Source organism: Lissotriton helveticus, chromosome 7, assembly GCF_964261635.1.
Source record: "Lissotriton helveticus chromosome 7, aLisHel1.1, whole genome shotgun sequence".
NCBI lineage: Eukaryota > Metazoa > Chordata > Amphibia > Caudata > Salamandridae > Lissotriton > Lissotriton helveticus.
Genome location: NC_136068.1, coordinates 1,780,754,901 through 1,780,774,385, shown reverse-complemented (window position 1 = coordinate 1,780,774,385; position 19,485 = coordinate 1,780,754,901). Strand labels below are relative to the sequence as shown.

Below are 19,485 nucleotides of genomic sequence, written 5' to 3'. Positions count from 1 at the left end.
AGTTTTCAAGCAGCCATTTTAATAGAGTCTGCACAGGCGCAAGAAATTCCCTCTAAGCGATAGCTCGTCATACTGCGTAGGTACAGTTGACGCATGCGCAATAAAGATTTCTCGTTAGCAGCCAATTTAGAATTGCACTCGAGTTACTTATTAGAAAAACACTTAGGCAAGTTTATCTGTCTTTTATGTTCAATGTTGTGTGTATTAATTTAAACAATACGTGGTTAATACAGTATAGAAGTTAAATCAGTGGATTGCTTCTGAGCAATTCTCTTTTCTACGAGTCCTTGCTCCATTAGCAGAACAGGATTGATATGGGAACACACAGGAAAGTCCCACAAATATAGGTGTATACTGTGTTGTAGAAGTGTGGAAAATCGGTGTGGGGGGACAATGGCCAGAGGTGGAGAAGAACATGGGGATGATCAGCTACAGAGTTTGATCATCTGCACTTTTCAGTGTTGTGAGAAGCTGGCTTAGTATATGGTGCACACCTATGTAAGTGGGAACCTCTCCACTAATTCAGACACCCCTTATGGTGATGTTCATGCTCTTAAACAACCTTAGAAAGCTCTCTAAGTGGTAGGTGTGGAGAGCAGCCTGTAGGCTTAGCGCAGAAGGTGTGTAAAGCAGCTGGTTTTACCAAAACATCATCTTATTGGTATAAATTATGTGAAAAAGAACCACAAAGTGTATTTTTAAAAAGATGTATTTATTAACACTAACACATACAAATATCTCCTACTTGGAGATATACACAATGCACACAATACTTTGCAATAAAAACAGGTAAGTAGCATAAATACACAGTGGTATACTAAAAGAGTGAAAAACAAACCATGACTCAAGTCAAGACTAAACCCAATAAACTACCCAAGGTAAGTAATCAGGAACCCCACAGAGGCAGTGTGCAGAGTGGGATCATGAACGCAGGCGCATTACAAGTCAATGGGCAAGTCGCGGTTGCAATTTTAAAGAATAAGGACCCTTCCAGCAGAACCTGAGGAAGCCCCATGGTAGACAGAAGGTTGGATAGCCTCCCCACCCGTGGATGCCCTAGGAACCAGAATACCCACACCAGGGAAGCTGGGTACATAGGTGTGAACTGGTGTCCGAACCCACCTTTGAACTCAATGGAGGAATTCATGAAGATGCAGTGCTGGAGAAGGAGAAAGTGTCCGGAGGAAACCAAAGATAGATTCAAGATGAGAAGTATCTGCAAGCAAAGGGGACAGAGTCTATGCCATTCAGGAGTTACCAGGAGGCACGGGTGACGAATGCTCACCAATGTTGGGAGTTGCAGGAGAGTTGAGGGTGACATTGGAGCTGCAGCTGTGAGGACAAGGCAAATCTGTGGAAAACCAGGAGACATTCATGAGCTGTCCAATGTCTGATGTCGAGAGTTGAGGGGTCATTGCCCGTCAAGAGCACCAACAAGCCTTGTCAACTGCAAAAAAAATTGAAAGCAAAGAAGGTGCAGTGTCGAGATTAGCAAGGTCCAGTTGACTCACCACAATCAGGGGAGTCAGGGCAGGCGTGAGCTTTCAGGGAAGCCCACAGAAATCAAAGAAGCTCACAAAAGATGCAGGCCCATGGTGCAAGTGATGTGGTGAGGATGAATATCTCAGTCACAGAAGATGGTTGAGGTTAGGGCTACTTGGAGCCCAAAGATCTTGGAGGAAGGAAACCATCAAACCTTTGCAATGGCAAGACAGCACGGTTCACATGTGTTTGGTTCCTGTGGCTCTGACAAGGGTTACTGGCCTCAAACTCAGTGAGAGGACACCTGTGTTGCTGAGCCTTTTGGAGTCCATGGGAGCCCAGGATCAGCAGACTGGTCAGCTTAGTTGTGGTGCCTGCAGATGCAGGGAAGTGACTCCTTCACTTCAAGGGAGATTCCTTCAGGTGTCTTGGATGTCCACAGGCCTTGGACAGTACCTGTATAGAACACAGGCACCGATGTTACAGCAGATGAGCAGGGTGATGAGACCAGGAGCAGCAGGAGTCTTCCTAGTTGCAGACTTGAGGCCCAGAGCAAATTCCAGTGAAGTTCAGAGTGCCCAGACGGTCGAAGAAGAAGTGGTGTCTTGAAATTAATCTTGTCCCACAATGAATCTAGTGACCTACCTGCAGGTAAGCCCTTATATACACTAAGGAAAGGGTTGGGATGATTGAGGGTTCCCTCTTAGGGGAGGGGTAGGACAGTGGGGAGGATCCTCCCATGTCATTTTTCCAGTTTTGACCAGTTTGGGAGCTATGGGCTCCCTGCGCTCACTTTAAGTGGACTCCACAAGAACGCACCAAATGTGCCCTTCAAGCAGACTAGGTTGTGCTGGCAATCTCTCCCATCCGGCCCCAATACACTAAATCCTGTCTTGGAGGTGGTTACACCTCCCTGTGACAGGATACCTATTGTTCTGCCTTCGCCTGCTCAAGCTTGGCTCAGCAGTAGAATGGTAGAACTATGTCTCTGGTTGGCAGCAGCCATGTTGTGCTCTTTGTGCTAGAAGATTGCTACCTGCAGCACTGAGGACATCCCGGAGGAACTTTACAGTGACAGTGCATGGAATCATACATGTGGGCGTATGATTCCAACATGTTTGATACAAAACATGACAGAGTTCGTTACAGCCACTTTAACGATAGTCACAGCGTAATGACGCATGGCAAACTCTATGTATCATAATGGCTGATGGACTTAAAACCCATTAGAATGGACTCTGGAGGTTGTAGTTATGTCCTGCTCATGCAGGGGCACCAACACACTTAGAACCAAGCACCCTGTTTTTAGGATTGAAAAGCCTACTTTAGGGGTGACTTATAGATTTTAAGTCCAGTGACCTCAGATATAAAGAAACCTATATCTGTCATAAGTAGCGCTAGTACCAGCTTACACAGGCTGAAATGACAGGCCTTTGTTACAGTTTAAGTGATCCCCCATGGGTGGCATAATGCATGCCTCAGCCCATGGGGGACCCCTGGTGTACCTATGGCCTGGGTTCCTCAGTACCAAATACTAGGGACTTACAAGGGTAGACCAGTGTCCTATCTGGGATGTACCTATGTACTTACCATTCCAATTTAGGGGATAAAGCACAAAGACTGGGGTCCTGATTAGCAGGATCCCAGTCAAACTTAACGGAAACAGCATAGCACAGCACCAGACAAAAAGTGTGGGAAACATAAAAGCAGATCCTACTTTCCTACAAGAGTCCTCTCTCAGAGGTGATTAGGCCTTATCTTGCTAGACCTCAGAAGTTGCTGCTCAAGTTTGAGATGATACTAGAAAGAAAGGGGTGTGGTTAGCTATCCATGCAGCCTGCACCATATTTCAAGGTTAATCTGGATCCGCCATGGTATCCCTCCTTCAAATTCTCATTTGTCTCAGATACAATGTCAGATACAATGTCAGTAGGAAATTAAACCCCTTTGAAGTGTGGTTCATTGGTCAAACCTGGCCCATGCACCCAGCGGTTCCCACTGAGACCTCTGGGACCAAGGACATCAAAAATGTTGGACAATACTAAAATAACTAGGTTTTGACTAATCATATACATGTTCAATAAAATGCTCAAGGTGTCTGTCTTCTTCATGTCTCTTCAAAGTTCACCACTCAGGGCTGTATCCTTGCTAAAAAAATTCCATCTCCTCTTTGTCTTCCCGTCTTTTGTACCGTCAAACTCCACCATCCACATCACTCCATTACCTCTCCGTAAGTGACATACATATATACATATAATTAATAAATATCAAAGGCTTCAATGTGCCTACAGGGGGAACCCGACCTAAAGACAAAGATGGCCCAATGGAAGTGGGAATGGCCCACAAACAGCATGGTGTGTTTACAATGTGGGTCACTTTGGCCTAAGTAGTAGGTAGGATTGTGATAAGCAGATGTGGTTAGTTCAAACTGTGGTCTTGTTCATAAATCCTGACTCTCGACATCAGATGTTTTCGGTAGCCACAGTGAATTATCGAAGATGCTACCTATGATTAACAAGGCTGGGAAAGGGAGGGATTGTAGACCGCTCGGGCCGTTTTAAACTTTATTGGAAGGAATACACTTTACATCAAAATGCTGTATTTTAGATGACGCTATGCTGAAATGTCCAATATCACAGGCATCCGTGGTAGCACACCCGCTCACGCTGTGCCATTTCACCGGCTCACCTGAAACACAAAGACAGCACACCTTAGTTTCCCATACTGTAGTGTACTTTGTAAGTTGATAAAACTGTAGAACTCTGCATGACATGCATTGTTTGACTGGGTGAGATATTGTGTTTATGAACAGCTGTACATCAGATTGCATGTTTGATGATTGAACTGAGACTTTTTTCCATGAAAAAAGGCACCAAACAATGGACTTATTTCTGTTCAGTTATGATACTAAGAACCTAATAAGAGAACATAATGTAATGTTGACTGCACATGTTGGGTACCTCATACCCTGATGGGTACATTCCTGAAGGTGAAAATAACGCATTTCTAGAATGGACACTTTAGTTGCAATAAGTCACTTCAGTATTATATTATTTGTTCATTATTTGTTCATTGCACTAGATTCTACATTCTTAAAACCTTTAAGCTGACTCAAGTTTCGTTTGGTGTTTGGATTGATCGAATAAGCTTTCTGAAGGCTGGTTGTGCAATAAAACAAAAAACAAAAGTTTAAACTGATAAAAACCTCGTTCCAAAGTTCATCTTATATTTTCTCAGGTATGTAGTGAGTGTATGATTAGAATTAAGGCATCATTTGCTTGTTTAACAATACATTTTAAGAGCGTAAACTTCTACAGCAATAAGTGCCCAACAGCCAGGACACTGAGAATTAAGGATATCAGTGGCGTATATTTTAGTGGAAAGACAGCAGGTGCACTTAGAGGGGTAATTACTTGGTACGTGGTTATCAAAGCATACAGTTTCGTATATGTGTTGTAATATCATAGCTGATATGGCTATTCAGGGTAGCATTTGCTGAATCATTGTGCATTGTTCCAACTGTTCCTCCCTATTGTATATATGGGAGCTCAACAACTTTTTATCTTTTTTAAGTTTAAGGTAAGAAGAAGGTAATCTTGTGGCTTACCAGGCAATCAAAAATAATAGCATCTCACACCAGTCTAACGATGACTACATGTTTGCCATCCCCAGGTAGTCCATGCCACAGCTGTTCCTACTGGCTACCCGTATCCATTGAAATGATGGTGCAAGTGCAGGGCCTAGTTCTGATTTGGTGAATGCTTCCTCAATCTGATTCTTCAACAACATGATCTTTCAACAATTCTGATTGGGCATGCTTTCAACCAATTAGTAGATATTTCCAACAGTTAAGTTGATATGGATCTGGCTGCTAGTGATTTTCTGCGTTTGGTTTAAAAACCGGCATTTTCCACCTTTCTCTAGTCTGCTCTTGGGGCACTTTCTTTTGCAGTTTTATACGCTGTGATCTTGGTTCACAAAGTGGGTTCTACAAGAGAACTAGACTATGTTAGATATATATTTTTGTCTTGTAGGGAAGCATACTATAAAGATCTGTATTGGAGGTATTTAGATGGAGGATAGGTTCAGTAAAGACAAGCCAAGTACCTGTCAGTGGTGAGGCTGTATATGGCCCAGAAACTTAAGATCTTCAATAACCAACATTTGCTCATAGGAAGCCAGTAAAAGATAGGAAGATGGGCAGAAATGCTTATTTTCCTGCTCAGCCCCAGAATAAGCACACTGGTTAAGTTGTAGTTTTGAGCAGAGATAGAGGACAATCCTACAAAAGAGAATTACAATAGTCCAACCTAGCGATGATGAGGGCCTGAAATAGTTTTTTTCTGAAGCAGCTTTGCAGGAACTGAGTACTTTTCCTGATTATTTTAAGCATAATGAAGCAAGTTGTAAGCTTCTAAATATGTTCCACAAAAGAGTTTATCTTAAAAATAATGTAAAGAATTATTAAACAACAACTTGCCTATGGACAATAATTTGGTAGAACCTCAAAACAAATCACCAGGTCCATAATCCCCTCCCGATGCAATATAGTCAAATAGATAGTAGAGGGATACAAATACTGCATTTTGATTCAAGACAATGCATTTGTCACAATTTCAGATGATCTTCTGGAAACATATGTCATTTTCTTTCAATTGGCTGTAAGTGCTGTAGTGTTAAACTGGACAATATATTTTTTTATTCATTTATCACAAAATTTCACATTTCCATTATTCTCCTTCATTTAAATGTAAAGCATCATATCTGTTTGCACGCAAGTAATAAAAAATGTGACACGGTGCTCAAGTTTTATATACAGTATATGTCAAATACATAAGCATTCGGGTCCAATATCCTACTTACAAAACCTCAATACCTCACTTCCACCACATTTATAAAAACTGCACAAAACTGCAGACACAATAGGCAACCTTTAAAAACTGAACGCAAAATAGGCAGCCTTCGCGAACTGTACACAGTAACGGAAATCTTCTTATGACAACTAAAAGAAGATATCACCAACAGAACATTACTTTTAGCGATGTTCTGGTAGCGATATGCCATTCTACATACTTCCAAAGTGGCATTAAGTCACTTTTTGTGGCTTAACACTGCCTTGTAAATACAGACCATTTATACGCATCACTTAGCGTGAAAGTGGGATGCAGTGGGTGTATCTGTGGGCATTCCACTGCAACATCTATTGCTTTTGACGCTGCCCCAGATTTACAAGAGCAGGCATTAGAAATAGCCTGCACATGTACATCAAAAATCATGAGAAAGACAACATAATGCAGTGCGTGGTAACACTCCTTAACATTCTGTATGCATCCTAACATTTCTAATCTACAGGTTGCAGCAAATACACTTCCTTCTGCTGCTTAGTTATGACGAACAGAAAAATATGACATGATCAGACGATTCGGCCACCTGTGGGCAGAACAGGCAGAATCTGTCACAATTGCTAGAGTGACAATTCCATTGGACTGTAAAAGAGCAAATAGGCAAGATCCCCTTGCGGAATTTAACATATCAAGGATTTACAAAGGGGTTTTGATCTCATCTAAGAATGTTTACATGTGGTACTCTACATTGGACTATAAAAAAGTAACAGTAAGAGAACCAGCCATTAGAGTGTATAGAGTTTGATTGTCTGTAAAACAACAATATGTGCCTTTTAGCTCAGATTTTTAAAATTAAACCAGCATCTTGTTAGGTCTGAAAGTCCCCCTTCCCATAATGCTCTCGTTATTTTATATTAGGTTAGCAATGTATGGCTAAATAGACACCATTTGTATTCAAGTTATGTAACCTACTGAGTTATCCTTGCCGCATGTAAGCTTTAGTTAGACAGTGTGACTCCATTTTGTATTTTGCAAAAACTCGAAGACTGCTTAGGCTGTGTTCGTATTAGGCCTTATTTCCTAACTTGCTTCCCTCAGCAGAACACTGTACTCCGTTATTATTTTTTCTCTTGTTCAAGGCTATAACTCGACTTACTAATGAACTTTTATTCTGTTTGGCACATTCCAATTTCTTCATGTAGCTCTGCTGCCACATTAGGAGACACTGAGACTCATTCAGGTCAGACGGCGGCACTGATCCTGTTGGATCTTAGTGCCGCCTTTGACACAGTTTCGTGTGGTATTCTGCTACAGTGGCTGGAGGAGACGGGGGTGACTGATTTGGCTCTGGGATGGTTCAGATCTTTTCTGACCGGAAGATCTTTCCAAGTGTCCGCCCCCCGCTTCTCTCTCAAGTCCATTCTATCTACCAGGGGGTACCGCAGGGCTCGGCTTTGAGTCCTTTACTGTTTAATCTTTACGTTCAGCCTCTGGCAGAGGTCGCCAGGCAGTGGGACCTTACCATGGTCTCATATGCTGACGATACGCAGCTTGTAGCGACCTTGGCTGACGGCTCTTCTCCGAATGCCTCCAGGTTTAGAGATGGGATGGCAGCTGTAGCCGAATGGATGGCTATCAACTGCTTGCAATTAAATGCCAACAAAACTGAGGTTTTGTTGGTTGGGAAGAAAGCGAGCTTGTGGAGCGAATGTTGGTGGCCGACTGCTCTAGGCAGCATCCCCACCACAAACCAAGTGGTAAAAAATCTGGGGGTATGGTTGCATTCATCCCTTAGTTTTCAGGTCCACACAAGAAAAGCAGCTGGTACGTGTTATGGCCTTCTGCTGGGTCTTAAACCCCTTCTAAAGTTCTTTGAACCATCAACACGTCAGCTGATTGTCCAGTCGACTATTTTATCTCGCCTAGACTACGCTAGCTCGCTTCTGTTGGGGGCAAACAAGGCTGAAATACTTTGGTTGCAACGTGTCCAAAATGCTGCTGCCAGAGCATTGGTGGGACTCCCGTGATTCTGCTCTGCCTCTGGCATCATTTGGAGACTTCATTGGCTTCCTATGGAGAAGCGTATTCAATTTAAGACGTTGTGTATCTCCTTTAAGATTTTGATACTTGCTATGCCTAGCTTAGCCGAGTAATTTGCTTACTCCCTATGTTCCCCCTCGTCAGCTGCGCTCTGCAGGACAGCACCTGCTTAGTGTTCCCAGGGTGAAGCGCTGCCACGCCTGGGGGCGTTCTTTTCGCTTGGCAGCTAAGTTATGGAACTCCCTGCCCCCGCAGATTCGCAGTATTGACTGTCTGCTCATCTTTAGGAAAGCCATTAAAACTTTTCTTTTTTTCACTTGCAGTATTATTATAACAGGATAACATCTATGTGACTTTGGTTAAAGGTTTTTGCGCTTTTTTAAGCGCATAGAGGGAAAATGTCTATTGGAAAATGTTTATCGCTATGGGTAATAAGGCTATGTGTACAACACAGTTGGGACATGTTCATACGTAACAGTGATGTTTGTTTAAATTTGTAGTGATCCCCCTGAAGAAGGGCTACATTATAAGCCCGAAATGCATTGGGAACCAGCAGAATCACTAAAGATTTGTTTGAAAGTACAAGCATGCGACAGCAAGAAGTTTTTAACACAGCTGCCGTGTAGAAGCAGTGTCACTTTCTACGGTCTACCCTGTAACAAGCACAACTGAGGATACAATTTGAATACAAAATAAAAGGATTAAAATGTGAAATGATTGATGAACTTTTGATATACGCCGTTCCGGACGTGGGTCCCAGGCACTCCACACCACTTGGAGTCAAGCTAGCCGGGCTGAAGAGAGGTGTTACCTCGAAACCGGTCCGGTCCTCGGATGCTTGATTCCGTTCTGGGAAGGACATGGCTTTTGTAGTTCGGACTGGACTGTTTCCATGGGGCAACAGGGTCAGAGCTGATTTGCATATCGCCATTGTCTAACCCAGGGTGGTGTGGAGTGCAAAAAAACGATGGATTTGGGCCCAGATCTTTTGACTGGGGGAGTGTGTGACATTGATCCACATTCAGTCCATCACTTGTTGTTTTTGCAAGTTCCGGCAAATGCGGCGCGCTCGAACTTGAAGTTACCCGCTTCAATCTCACTTGCATCTATTCACCATGTGGTTCCAGGACAGACCGCTATCGAGCGCACGCCAAACATTGTAAACATGGACTAAATCGATAAAGAGTTAAAAAGCAAATAGGAGTGCACTTGACCTCGCACTTTATTTTCAAAGAACTACCATTCCATTGGGGTTCTTTGGTGATGCTATTATGTCCGACTTCACATCAAACCAGGCACATTCCAGGAAAAAATATGCCCACACTTGCCCTAGCAAACCCACAGTGGTTTGGAGCATTTTGAATACCTACTTGCCCGACACATCTCGCTACAGCAAGTGCCAAAGGAAGCCAACCCTCCAGATGACACACTGATTGAGAGGCTGCCTTTCTCTTGCTGAGAATCCAGCTCCATTGTTTCCAAGCTCCCCTCACGGGGTGTTGGCAAATCGAGTCTCAAGACAGAGATAACGGACCTCCTTCATTCTAAACCAAGGTCCGGAGCTGATTAGACACCACGCGAAATCTTGGATAGATTCTTGGCAAACAAACTGAAACCCATACTTACTTCTCCCCTCGTACTAGACTTAGGTTAGGTACATCGGGGTAGGCGTATTTTAGAAGCACCAGTTGAGTACTTTTAGTCTTTGTTATTTATGTATGTATTTTATGGCTGTGAAACCATACCATGCTTTTACAGTATTATTTCATAATACTCTTCTTGCTGTACGCATTATACTCTACAGCCAGTATTACGATTGTAGCAATTCATTTCTTTTGCATGAGAAAGAAGACTGTTCAATAAATACTTGAAAACGCCAGTCTCTCTATTTCTCTGCACCTCTGGTGAAACAAAGCAAGCACGATTGACTGAGTGAAATATCTATCTATTGTTTCCACGGCTCTGAAGATCAGTTTTATTTTGGGGGAAAAAAGTTGTCATGTTTATGCGGTTGTCAGAAACGAATCCTTTTTGTTTATTCGAGAAAGTTTCTAGTGACCTCTGAGCTAGCTGGCACTCATAATTAAGTCTAATATATTCGATAGAGTCCTAGTCGACTTAAGTCCTACGTCACATCTATAGGATATATTATTCCAATGCGCAGAGCCTATTGGGAATATAGGAACTACACTGCATGGTGCCCAACGTTTGGTAAGGCACTAATTTAACACTAGATACTAGAGTAACTCAGTTGTGCTTTTCAAAGAGACCCCTTTTTCCCGTAACATACTCCAATAGACATCTGGAGTGGGTTAAAGGATAAAATATCTGCCATTACTGAGTAGGACGAAAAATCCTATGTATTCGTTTTTGGTTTGATTCAACGTTGAAGGATACAGTGTTCCAAAATATTGTGCAGCTTATCTGTGTTTCCTTGAAACTTGCTTTGCAAACCTTCATTCAACAAAATGAAGTGCAGAGCTGCAAGAACTGCAGCCCAACCGCGTTTAGACATTACAGGTTTCCAACAAAATGACCCGGTTGCTGTAAACATCCCGGAAAATTTAAGGAAAACTATCACTATAAAGCTTATAACAAATGGCCTTTCATCAAGAGGTGGTAGGGTCATCTTTGTCATAGAGGCACATGAATATCGTCAGACAGAGGTATTCTATTCATGGATTGTCTTCCCTGAAGCAAATCCAGTAACACGTATGTTCCACTTCTACAAAGTAGAGGAACCTCCAACAGAATACGTTCCTTTTGAGGACATTGAAGTTCCATTAACATACCAAGAACATGCGCTCTGGTTTAAAGGCGCCCTACAACATCAAAATTACATTACCAGGCTCGGTCCACTAGGTAGACCAGGAGCAACATGGCTGGTACTAACCAGCTATACACCACATCCTACCATTGAAGAAATGTCAGGTCCAGAACTATTAGTTCAACTAAAAAAATGAATAAAAATACATAGACAATTGGTTCAATATGTCATGCGGACTGTAACATTCCAACCTCCTATAAGGATTCCACAGCAAACACAAATAAAATTACAACGCAGACTATACAATCAGTCATTGGTAAATTTCGCGCAAAATGGGAACAAATTCCATTCTGGGTAGCTAAAAAAATTACTTAAATAGAGGCCGTATTTCTAGATAGTACACCTCATGAGAAACACAGAATGTTAACAATCGGTTTACCAATGGGGATCGCACCACACCTGAAGGACTGTGACACTTGGGTACAGTCTTTGCTGCAATCTACACAAAAACACATGGTGTTCTGTCTATGGCGGTACTGGCAGATGTCCTGAAACAAATTCAAAATGAATACGGGGCAAAGCCTGCTTTAAATCTGGGTATGAAATTACTTAACGATTTCAAACAGGTCTCAGCTATAATATTAGCTAATATTAAAGGTGAAGCAGCATTCATGGCGATCCGCCAAAAATTAAAAGAACTTGATTTAACTGAGCAACCATATGAACTGGCCAGAATAATAAAAAAATCCTATGAAGAACTTGGTAGAGATAGTTTGGGTGGGAAACCAGTAAAGCCCCAACAGAAAATCCGGAAAAGGTTTTTATTAAAAACACTCTCACTACTCCTAAAAAGAAGTGGGAAAATACTAGACAGGTACTTCCTAAAGAGAAGCCTTCTCAATCCTGAGGTAGGTCTCCTCAAAAGGAGCCCTCTGAAAAGAGGTATAACCTCAGGAATAGGGATAACCTATTCGAGAAAACCTGATAGATATCAAGATACTGATACGCGCTCCTCTCATACCTTTCAGACATCCTCACAGAAATTGGAAAGAAGAGGACGGTCAGAACACAAGGAAGAGTGTCTGAAGTCCAAAGACGATCAACACGTTCCAAAAGATAAGAAAACCCAATTCTCCAAGAAGAAGGTAGCAGGTCTAAAAATCAGACATGCCGAGGATCTTGAGGACACAACTCAAGAACGGGGAGTGGGCCCAGACAATGCTGGACAGTGCAGCAGAAGTTACCATAGCTCGCATGATCCTGAAGGATCATCTGGAGACAGTGGACTTGAATGAGTAGATTCAAGTTGAAACTGCCGATACCATGGTTAGTGTACCCCATAAGTTATATGAAGTAACACTCCGGATGGAGGGGGACATAACTAGGAAAATAAGAGCACTCTTTTGGGAGAAGCTCTCTAAGGGTTATGACATCCTTCTAGCTGAAAAATACTGGCCACCAAAATTTGTCAGGGAGTGCCCACATGGCGAAGACATCGTTATGCAAGCCTACTCTAATCATATTCCAATTCACTTAAAATACACCTATGCCAGAGAATGGGCAGTAGTCCAGGCTCCAGCAATATATAAAAATCATGCTGGATGGGATGAGGATTCTCCTCAGCAAAAAATCCAGTTAAAAAATCAACCAACTGCTCAGAGGCAGTATCCAGTTAAGAAAGAAGCTAAAGAACAGGTCAGGGAGATATTAGATCAACTTGAATACCCAGGGGTGATTGAAACATGCACCTCGTCAATGAACAATCCTTTGTTTCCTGTCTCCAAACCAGACAATACATATCGTCTAGTTTTGGACTACAGACATTTAAACTCTTGATGCAAAACGTTTGCAGTACAAAATGCACACAGTGCAGCACTGATGAATAACATAGTGCATACAAAATATAAAACCACATTAGATATTTCAAACGGTTTCTTCTGTCAAAATATTGCTCCTGAAAGCAGGTACTTGACCACTTTCTCAATTATGGAGACACAGTGTCACTTCTGTTGTCTCCCCCAGGGATTCAAGAATAGTCCAGGGTTATTTTCAGCCAGAGTAACAGAGTTACTACAAATATATGATGATGAGGCATTATCTTATGTCGATGACATCTATCTAACAGACCATGACTTGGACAGGCACTTGAACAGGGTGAACACCATAATACTTTGTTTCGCATCTGAAGGATACAAATTCAACTTTCAAAAATCAAGAATTGCCCACCTCAACGTCCTATTCTTAGGATAAGAACTTTCAAGTGAAGGCAAAAGCCTGGCAGCCAACTTTTTAGAAAAGTGTGCGCTGCTCAAACCTCCAAAAACGCTGAAAAACCTACAGTCAATTCTAGGTTTCCTGAATTTCGGAAGAACTTACATTCTAAACAACGCAGAAAGAGTTAAACCTCTCTACGAATTAATCAAACCTGATTTCAAAACCACCTATTGGACTCAAAAACACACAGAAATGCTGCGTTCAGTGCAAACAGACATGTTAGCAACATCACATTTACAGACACGCATAAACCTATGCAACCCTGTAATTCGAAACATCCCTGGGAGATGCGGATTTAAGTACTTAACTTTTGATGAAGGTGAAAAAGTACCAATTGCTTACAAATCACACTTGTACACACAAGCTGAAGTGAAATTCACTACAACAGAAAAAATTAGGTGTGGGCAAATTTTGCGAATTCGCTGTACGCGAATTCGCCTGAAAACGTATTCGCGGTTCACAAAATACGCAAACTTTTCTGAGATTACGTTTTTTTTTCTTTTTGCGAGTTTGCGGGATTTTTTTTCACCGCGGCTAACACAAAGTTATCCATGCGGTCGTATATGGGCTCGGCCATCTTGTTTTCACTGTTCGCGTTGCGTATTTCCGTTTCCATTCGCCAGTTGCATGCTCGCGTTGTGCATTTCCTGTTCCGGGTCGCAGTTGCATGTTCGCATCCGTTTTTGCATGCTCGCAAGGAAAATATCGCGCAAACTTACCCACGTGATTGCAATGGGTGCGGCCATCTTGTTTTTCTTTCATTGCTATGGTTCTGGGCATGCCTTTTCTATCCTGCTTCAATCTTTGTAATTCTTTGTTTGTTTGAACTTTTTTAAAATCTTTTTTATCTCTCTATTTATGTACATCTATATTTTGTGGTTTTTTCTACTTTTCGTTACTTTAATAACTACTTTTTTTTAACTCTCTCTTTTCTTTTCTTTACTTTTTTTGTCCATTCTTTCCTATTTTTCCTTTCTTTAACCAAGGACCGTGGCAAAGGGAGCCGGCAAGTCCAAGGGGAAGAGTCCCGCACCCCGCAGTCAGCTACGATGCGGGCGTTTAAGGGGGGCATCTGTAAGTCCCAGGGAGATCTTCAGCGCGGTGGAGGTGGCCGCACTGGTCTTCTTTGTGCAGCGCCACCTCCCCAAGACCATCGCAGCAGGCGGCAGGCCCGGTACCGGGTATGGCCTCTGGGAGCGTCGCCAGCTATGGGGTAAGGTGTGCCGTGCCATGTATCGGGAGTCAGGGGTCCGGCGCACCTACAAGCAGGTGACGCACCGGTGGTCTGACATACTGAACCGGGAACAAGACCTGCTCGACCTGCTTGGCATCGAGATCCCTGGGCTTGGTGAGTACTAGTAGCTATTTAATAACTACTTGTTTTCTTCTGCTCTGTGCTATATTGCAAATATATGTTTTTTTTGGAAGAGCAAAAATGTTGCTGATTACATTGCAGGTAAATTACATCTCAAATGCTTCTGTGATTGCAGGTGCTCGCCTGCTCAGTGGCGGTGCTACTATGCTTACTTGTTTTCAATTTTGTGCTCATTTGGCCTGAGTGATTATGTATGAGTGTACTTTACAGAACTGCGTAATGCTAGAGACTAGAGACTCAAGTCCAGTCCTTCCTTTGTACTCCTGCCACAAAGAAGAGATAGTGTTGGTGAATTGATAGGTTGAGTATATTATGACTTGTTAGTAAGTAGGACATTTTTTAGTGGTCTGCAATCATGATGGACTGTGTCTGTCACTTCGTGTGCTGCTGAGTGCTGCCAGTCCTAGCAGAACCTTTTTGTAGTTGCTTTAGTGAGTTACATAACTTTCCAAGTAGACGGTCCACGAATCCAGCAATACTAATATCCTAGTAGACCACATCAGATAGGTCATAAATTTAGTGCAATTGTTGTTTATTTCCCCGAAATAATTTGTTATTGTTTTTTTGAAATGTTTGATTTCGTTGACAACAATCATCCATGTTTGTGTCTTTCTTTCATGTACATCAGCACCTCCCTGGGGCAAGAGGACAAAGGTGGCGGCGCCGGCAGAGCAGGAAGGCCAGAATCGGTCCGCCGAGGGCTCTTCTGCTGGCCCCAGTAAGTGTTCCTGTTAATGTTAATAATTATACTTCCCTAACTTTTACAGCACCTATTTATTCCAAACTTTCATCATAATTCTTTTTTTTCCTAAATCGTCTTTGATCTTCTTGTAGACTGTTTCTAAATGCTTATCCTGCCTCTACTATGACTCTATGTGCTACTACTATTTATTAATATTAGTCTGTCTGTGTAGCTAACTAAGCTTGCGCAGTTGGCAAAAGGTGTTAAACAAAACTCCTATTCAGCAATAGCTCTAGGCACTGAGTGCAGTCCTCTGGATTGTCCATAATATCTATTGAAGTCTTCTTAATGTTTATCCTTTGACAATTCCCAACAATAAAATGTCAATGGCCACCAAGAATAAGATACTAGTTCACTTTTTGATTGTATAGGAGGACATACTACTACTGTTGCAGGGACTATTGTACACATACAGAACTATGGACAAGAAATAGGGCAATGGTGATAATAGGCGCAGTTAGAAATTCCACATACCTCAGTCATAACAGTAGTTGAACCCCCAATCTCCTTACTGACTTGCTATGGTGTCAGAGTCATTATTTAGCTCCCGAATGCAGCGATGATCCCCAATGATTATACAACCCAGATCATACGACAACGGAGTTAGAGTCCCGACCTCTCAGAGTCACGGAATCATGCTTGCAAATTGCAAACCCTTTCGCTCGCTCACTCATGACCAAAAACCACAGAGTCTATGTAAGTTTTAAAGCTTTATTAAAAGTAAAACAACTAGCTCTGTGTGTACTCTGTATATTAAGTTTCAATTGTGCATTATATAAAAACATTTATTAAAATCAACTTCTTAGAAGAGAAACGGTGAACTCATGAAAACTGAACAGTGGTTGATTTACACATTAATTGTGGGAGACCCCTCACCTGGTTGGAACTTAAAGTACTGGTGGTGATGATGATGAGTAACATATTGCTCTTGTTGGTAGAAGGGAATCTTCTGTCTGTTATGTGAAAAATGGTGCGTGTTAAAAAGCAAGCATTTATCAGTTGTGCCAAAAAGTGTAGCATGTTAAGGCTAAGCATAAATAAAAACACCCTCCCCTTCCGAAAGGGGAATTTTTAGTTTAGACTAGAGAGTCACAAATAATTTAATTTGTTTATGTAGTAACATTTATTTCATTCCTAGACAAAATAGGGAGTGGTGTATATGGCATCTAAAAATATGAAATGTATTTTCTAGGCGGAACACCATCGGCACAGACCACCACCAGTGCCGGGGCCAGCGCAGAGTTGGTCACTTCAGGGGCGGATGCGGTGCCACCAGTGCCAGCAGGAATGGCTGTGGGGATGCCTTGGTAGTGGCGGGCAGTGGTAAGCTATTATATTCCTTACTTATTGAGATTACAGAGTAGGCTTGTTGCAGGGGTGTATATTGTACAGTACAAGTACACTTTACTTTTAAGAAGACTTACACATTTAGAACTAAGTTTTTGTCAACCAGGTAGAAGACAGTCACCTTGACTTCGCATTAGCAATAGCATTAGCAATAGCATTAGCGGCGGGAGATGACGAGTAACCAATGGCCTCCTCTAAATTTGACTTCAACTCAGCTGTGAAAGTTTTATCGAGAAGCCAAGTCAGATCAGAGATGAACTTGTTGGATGGGATGAACAAAAAGGGAAAGAAGGGTGTAAGGAAGGAGGAAGGACGAGCGAGTTAAATTGATGACTGGCAAAGAATGATACGTGTTTTTGAATGCAGGCAGAGGTGGCTGGTAGGAATCTGATGCATGGCCAGTTGAAGCAAGGATGGGTGGAAGGAGAAAGAAAAAAGGACTGCCTGGGTGGGTGAAACAGAAACGGTATGTGTACGCAATACATCCTTTGGGTCAAATTCAAATGCAAGTCAAGCACGGATGCATGGGTGGTGGTTTACAAAATAAAATAAAAAAGGATGTTTGTCGGTGAGAAAAAGTAAGGTTTGTCCAGTTGAGAAATTAAGAAGAATGATTGATATTTACTTTGAATGGATGGATGCCTGGATGGTATCTTCCTCATAGATAGCATAGGTGTATGTAGAGTAGACAGAGTAGACGGTCACTGGATGAAGAGTGTTAGTTTGAAGAGCATGCAACACCGCACGTCCGTGCCAGAGTAGCAAAGCCGAGGAAAGTAGAAGTTGTCATTTTTCAGAATACTCCCTTGACTAACAGTAATTTGCAAGCACAGCATATATTTTGTATCTATATTATATAGTTCAAATTATCAAGTCAAGTCACAAGTGCCTTCCTCCGGCGATTACGGGGATCACTCACTACCTATGTTAATATTTTTTTTTCAACTATGTCATTCATGTGTGGCCTATCGGTGTTCACTCAATAAATAAAAATAAAGCCCATAAAGTCATCCCTTATATAAGCAAACATCATGTGAAGGGATAGATGATCATATTATCTTCTTCATTTTCCTTTTGTAGTAGTCAGGGGCAGAGCAGGGTGAAAGTTAAATTAATTGAGCAGTAGCCCTTGTTGTAACAGAGTATGGCCAGTGCCACCCGTAATAGAAAAGTAAGAGCTTCCCCATCTGCATGTACTGGTAACAGTAACGCAAGTCTGCATCATCGTGGCTTGCGTCTTTTTTTCTTGGGTGCAAGTTGACCGCGCTGGCATTATGTCAGCTTCCTAAAGTTTACGTACTCCTTTCGCTAAACAAGAGAGAAAAAGAATACTGGTGTACTGTCTGAGTCTAATGTAGTGAGTCCATAGTGCTAGTAGAATTCCTGAAAACTCCCACTAATGTTCGAGCAGAGGCTGACGAAGTGGGAGGTTAGATAGATACATGCCACAAATGTTATGTACTGTGCTTGCAAGTTGCTAGTGCTACTGTGACACATATTTCTGTTGAATTATTTTGTGTTAATCTTAAAGAGTATTGGTTAAAGTATTTTTTTTCTTTCTTCGTATATACTCCTTCTCAACCATCAAGGAAGGAGTTGGCTATCCAGGCCAGGTGCCGGAAGCTGGAGGCAATTGCCGCCGAATATCGGCGGCTGGTGGCTCAGGAGGAGGAGGAGTCGTCTCAGTCAACAACAGCTGCATCCTCCTCCACTGCCGCTGGGTCATACAGCCAGCCCAATCCTCCAGCGGTACGGCTCCGTGGTCTGGCAGCCACTAGCCGCCGCCGAGCAGCTCAACCAACAGCTGCCCCCCAAAGTACCTGCAAGGCGCGTGTGCACCGCCTAACCCTGCTAGTGGCATACCTTGAGCAGGAGGTAGAGAGGCAGAAAGTCCTGCTCAAGGCCCTCCGGAGAGAGCTGCGGGACCACCTGGCCACAGGACACGACTGGCCAAAGTAGAGACTGTCCCTTGCCCCTTTTGTAAAGACTTTTGGGGGGTGGGAATTGGGCATTGGTGTTTTCGAACTTTTGGGGCCATTTCATGTACATTGGTTGGGGTTAGGGAGGGGGGTGAGTCGGGTCTTGTGGGATAGTTTATTTTTGTTAGGGTCAACATAATTATTTATTTTCCACTTAAACATAGCATATGCGTTTTTACTGTTTTTTGGGGGAGGCAGGGGGTAACTGTACGGTTGTTTTCATGAAACTTAACTGGCTGGTTGATTCAAATTGTCTAAGTAATCGCATAAATTTGTACAAAAGTGCCACTGACAGAGTTAGTGAATTCAATTGTGCTACTACTTTACTAGTACTACCGTCAGTCTCTCCTCCCCTCCTACTCCATTATTCTTCCTCCCCCAAAATGCTTATCTTACCTGTAATTCGTGTTTGAGAATAGGGCTAAGCACAGGACTGGCTGCATGGCAAATGGCGATTAAGGTTGGCTATGGAATCCTGGATGGATGAAATGGCATCTTTGCGGTTGTAGTAGTAGTGGTACACAGTGGCAGTAGCAGCATGTGAAAAAACAGGAAATGAGACATTGAGTGGCCTGAGAGGAGCATTAGAACAGTACAATAGTACAGTACACAAGAACAGTGCCATTGTAGCCTAA

The 19,485-nt window shown here is 42.4% G+C and overlaps 1 protein-coding gene across 2 annotated transcripts in view; it reads right to left on the bottom strand.

Annotated features, from left to right (window-relative positions):
• Positions 1-4,014: 4,014 nt before the first annotated feature.
• The window catches only part of LOC144767711 (protein RoBo-1-like), a 183,284-nt gene continuing 167,813 nt past the window's right edge, over positions 4,015-19,485 (bottom strand). For both annotated transcript variants that reach the window (XM_078651100.1, XM_078651101.1), the window contains one exon: positions 4,015-4,170. In XM_078651100.1, the coding sequence (XP_078507226.1) occupies positions 4,040-4,170 (131 nt within the window). In that variant the 3' untranslated portion in view covers positions 4,015-4,039. The remainder of the gene's footprint in view (positions 4,171-19,485) is intronic.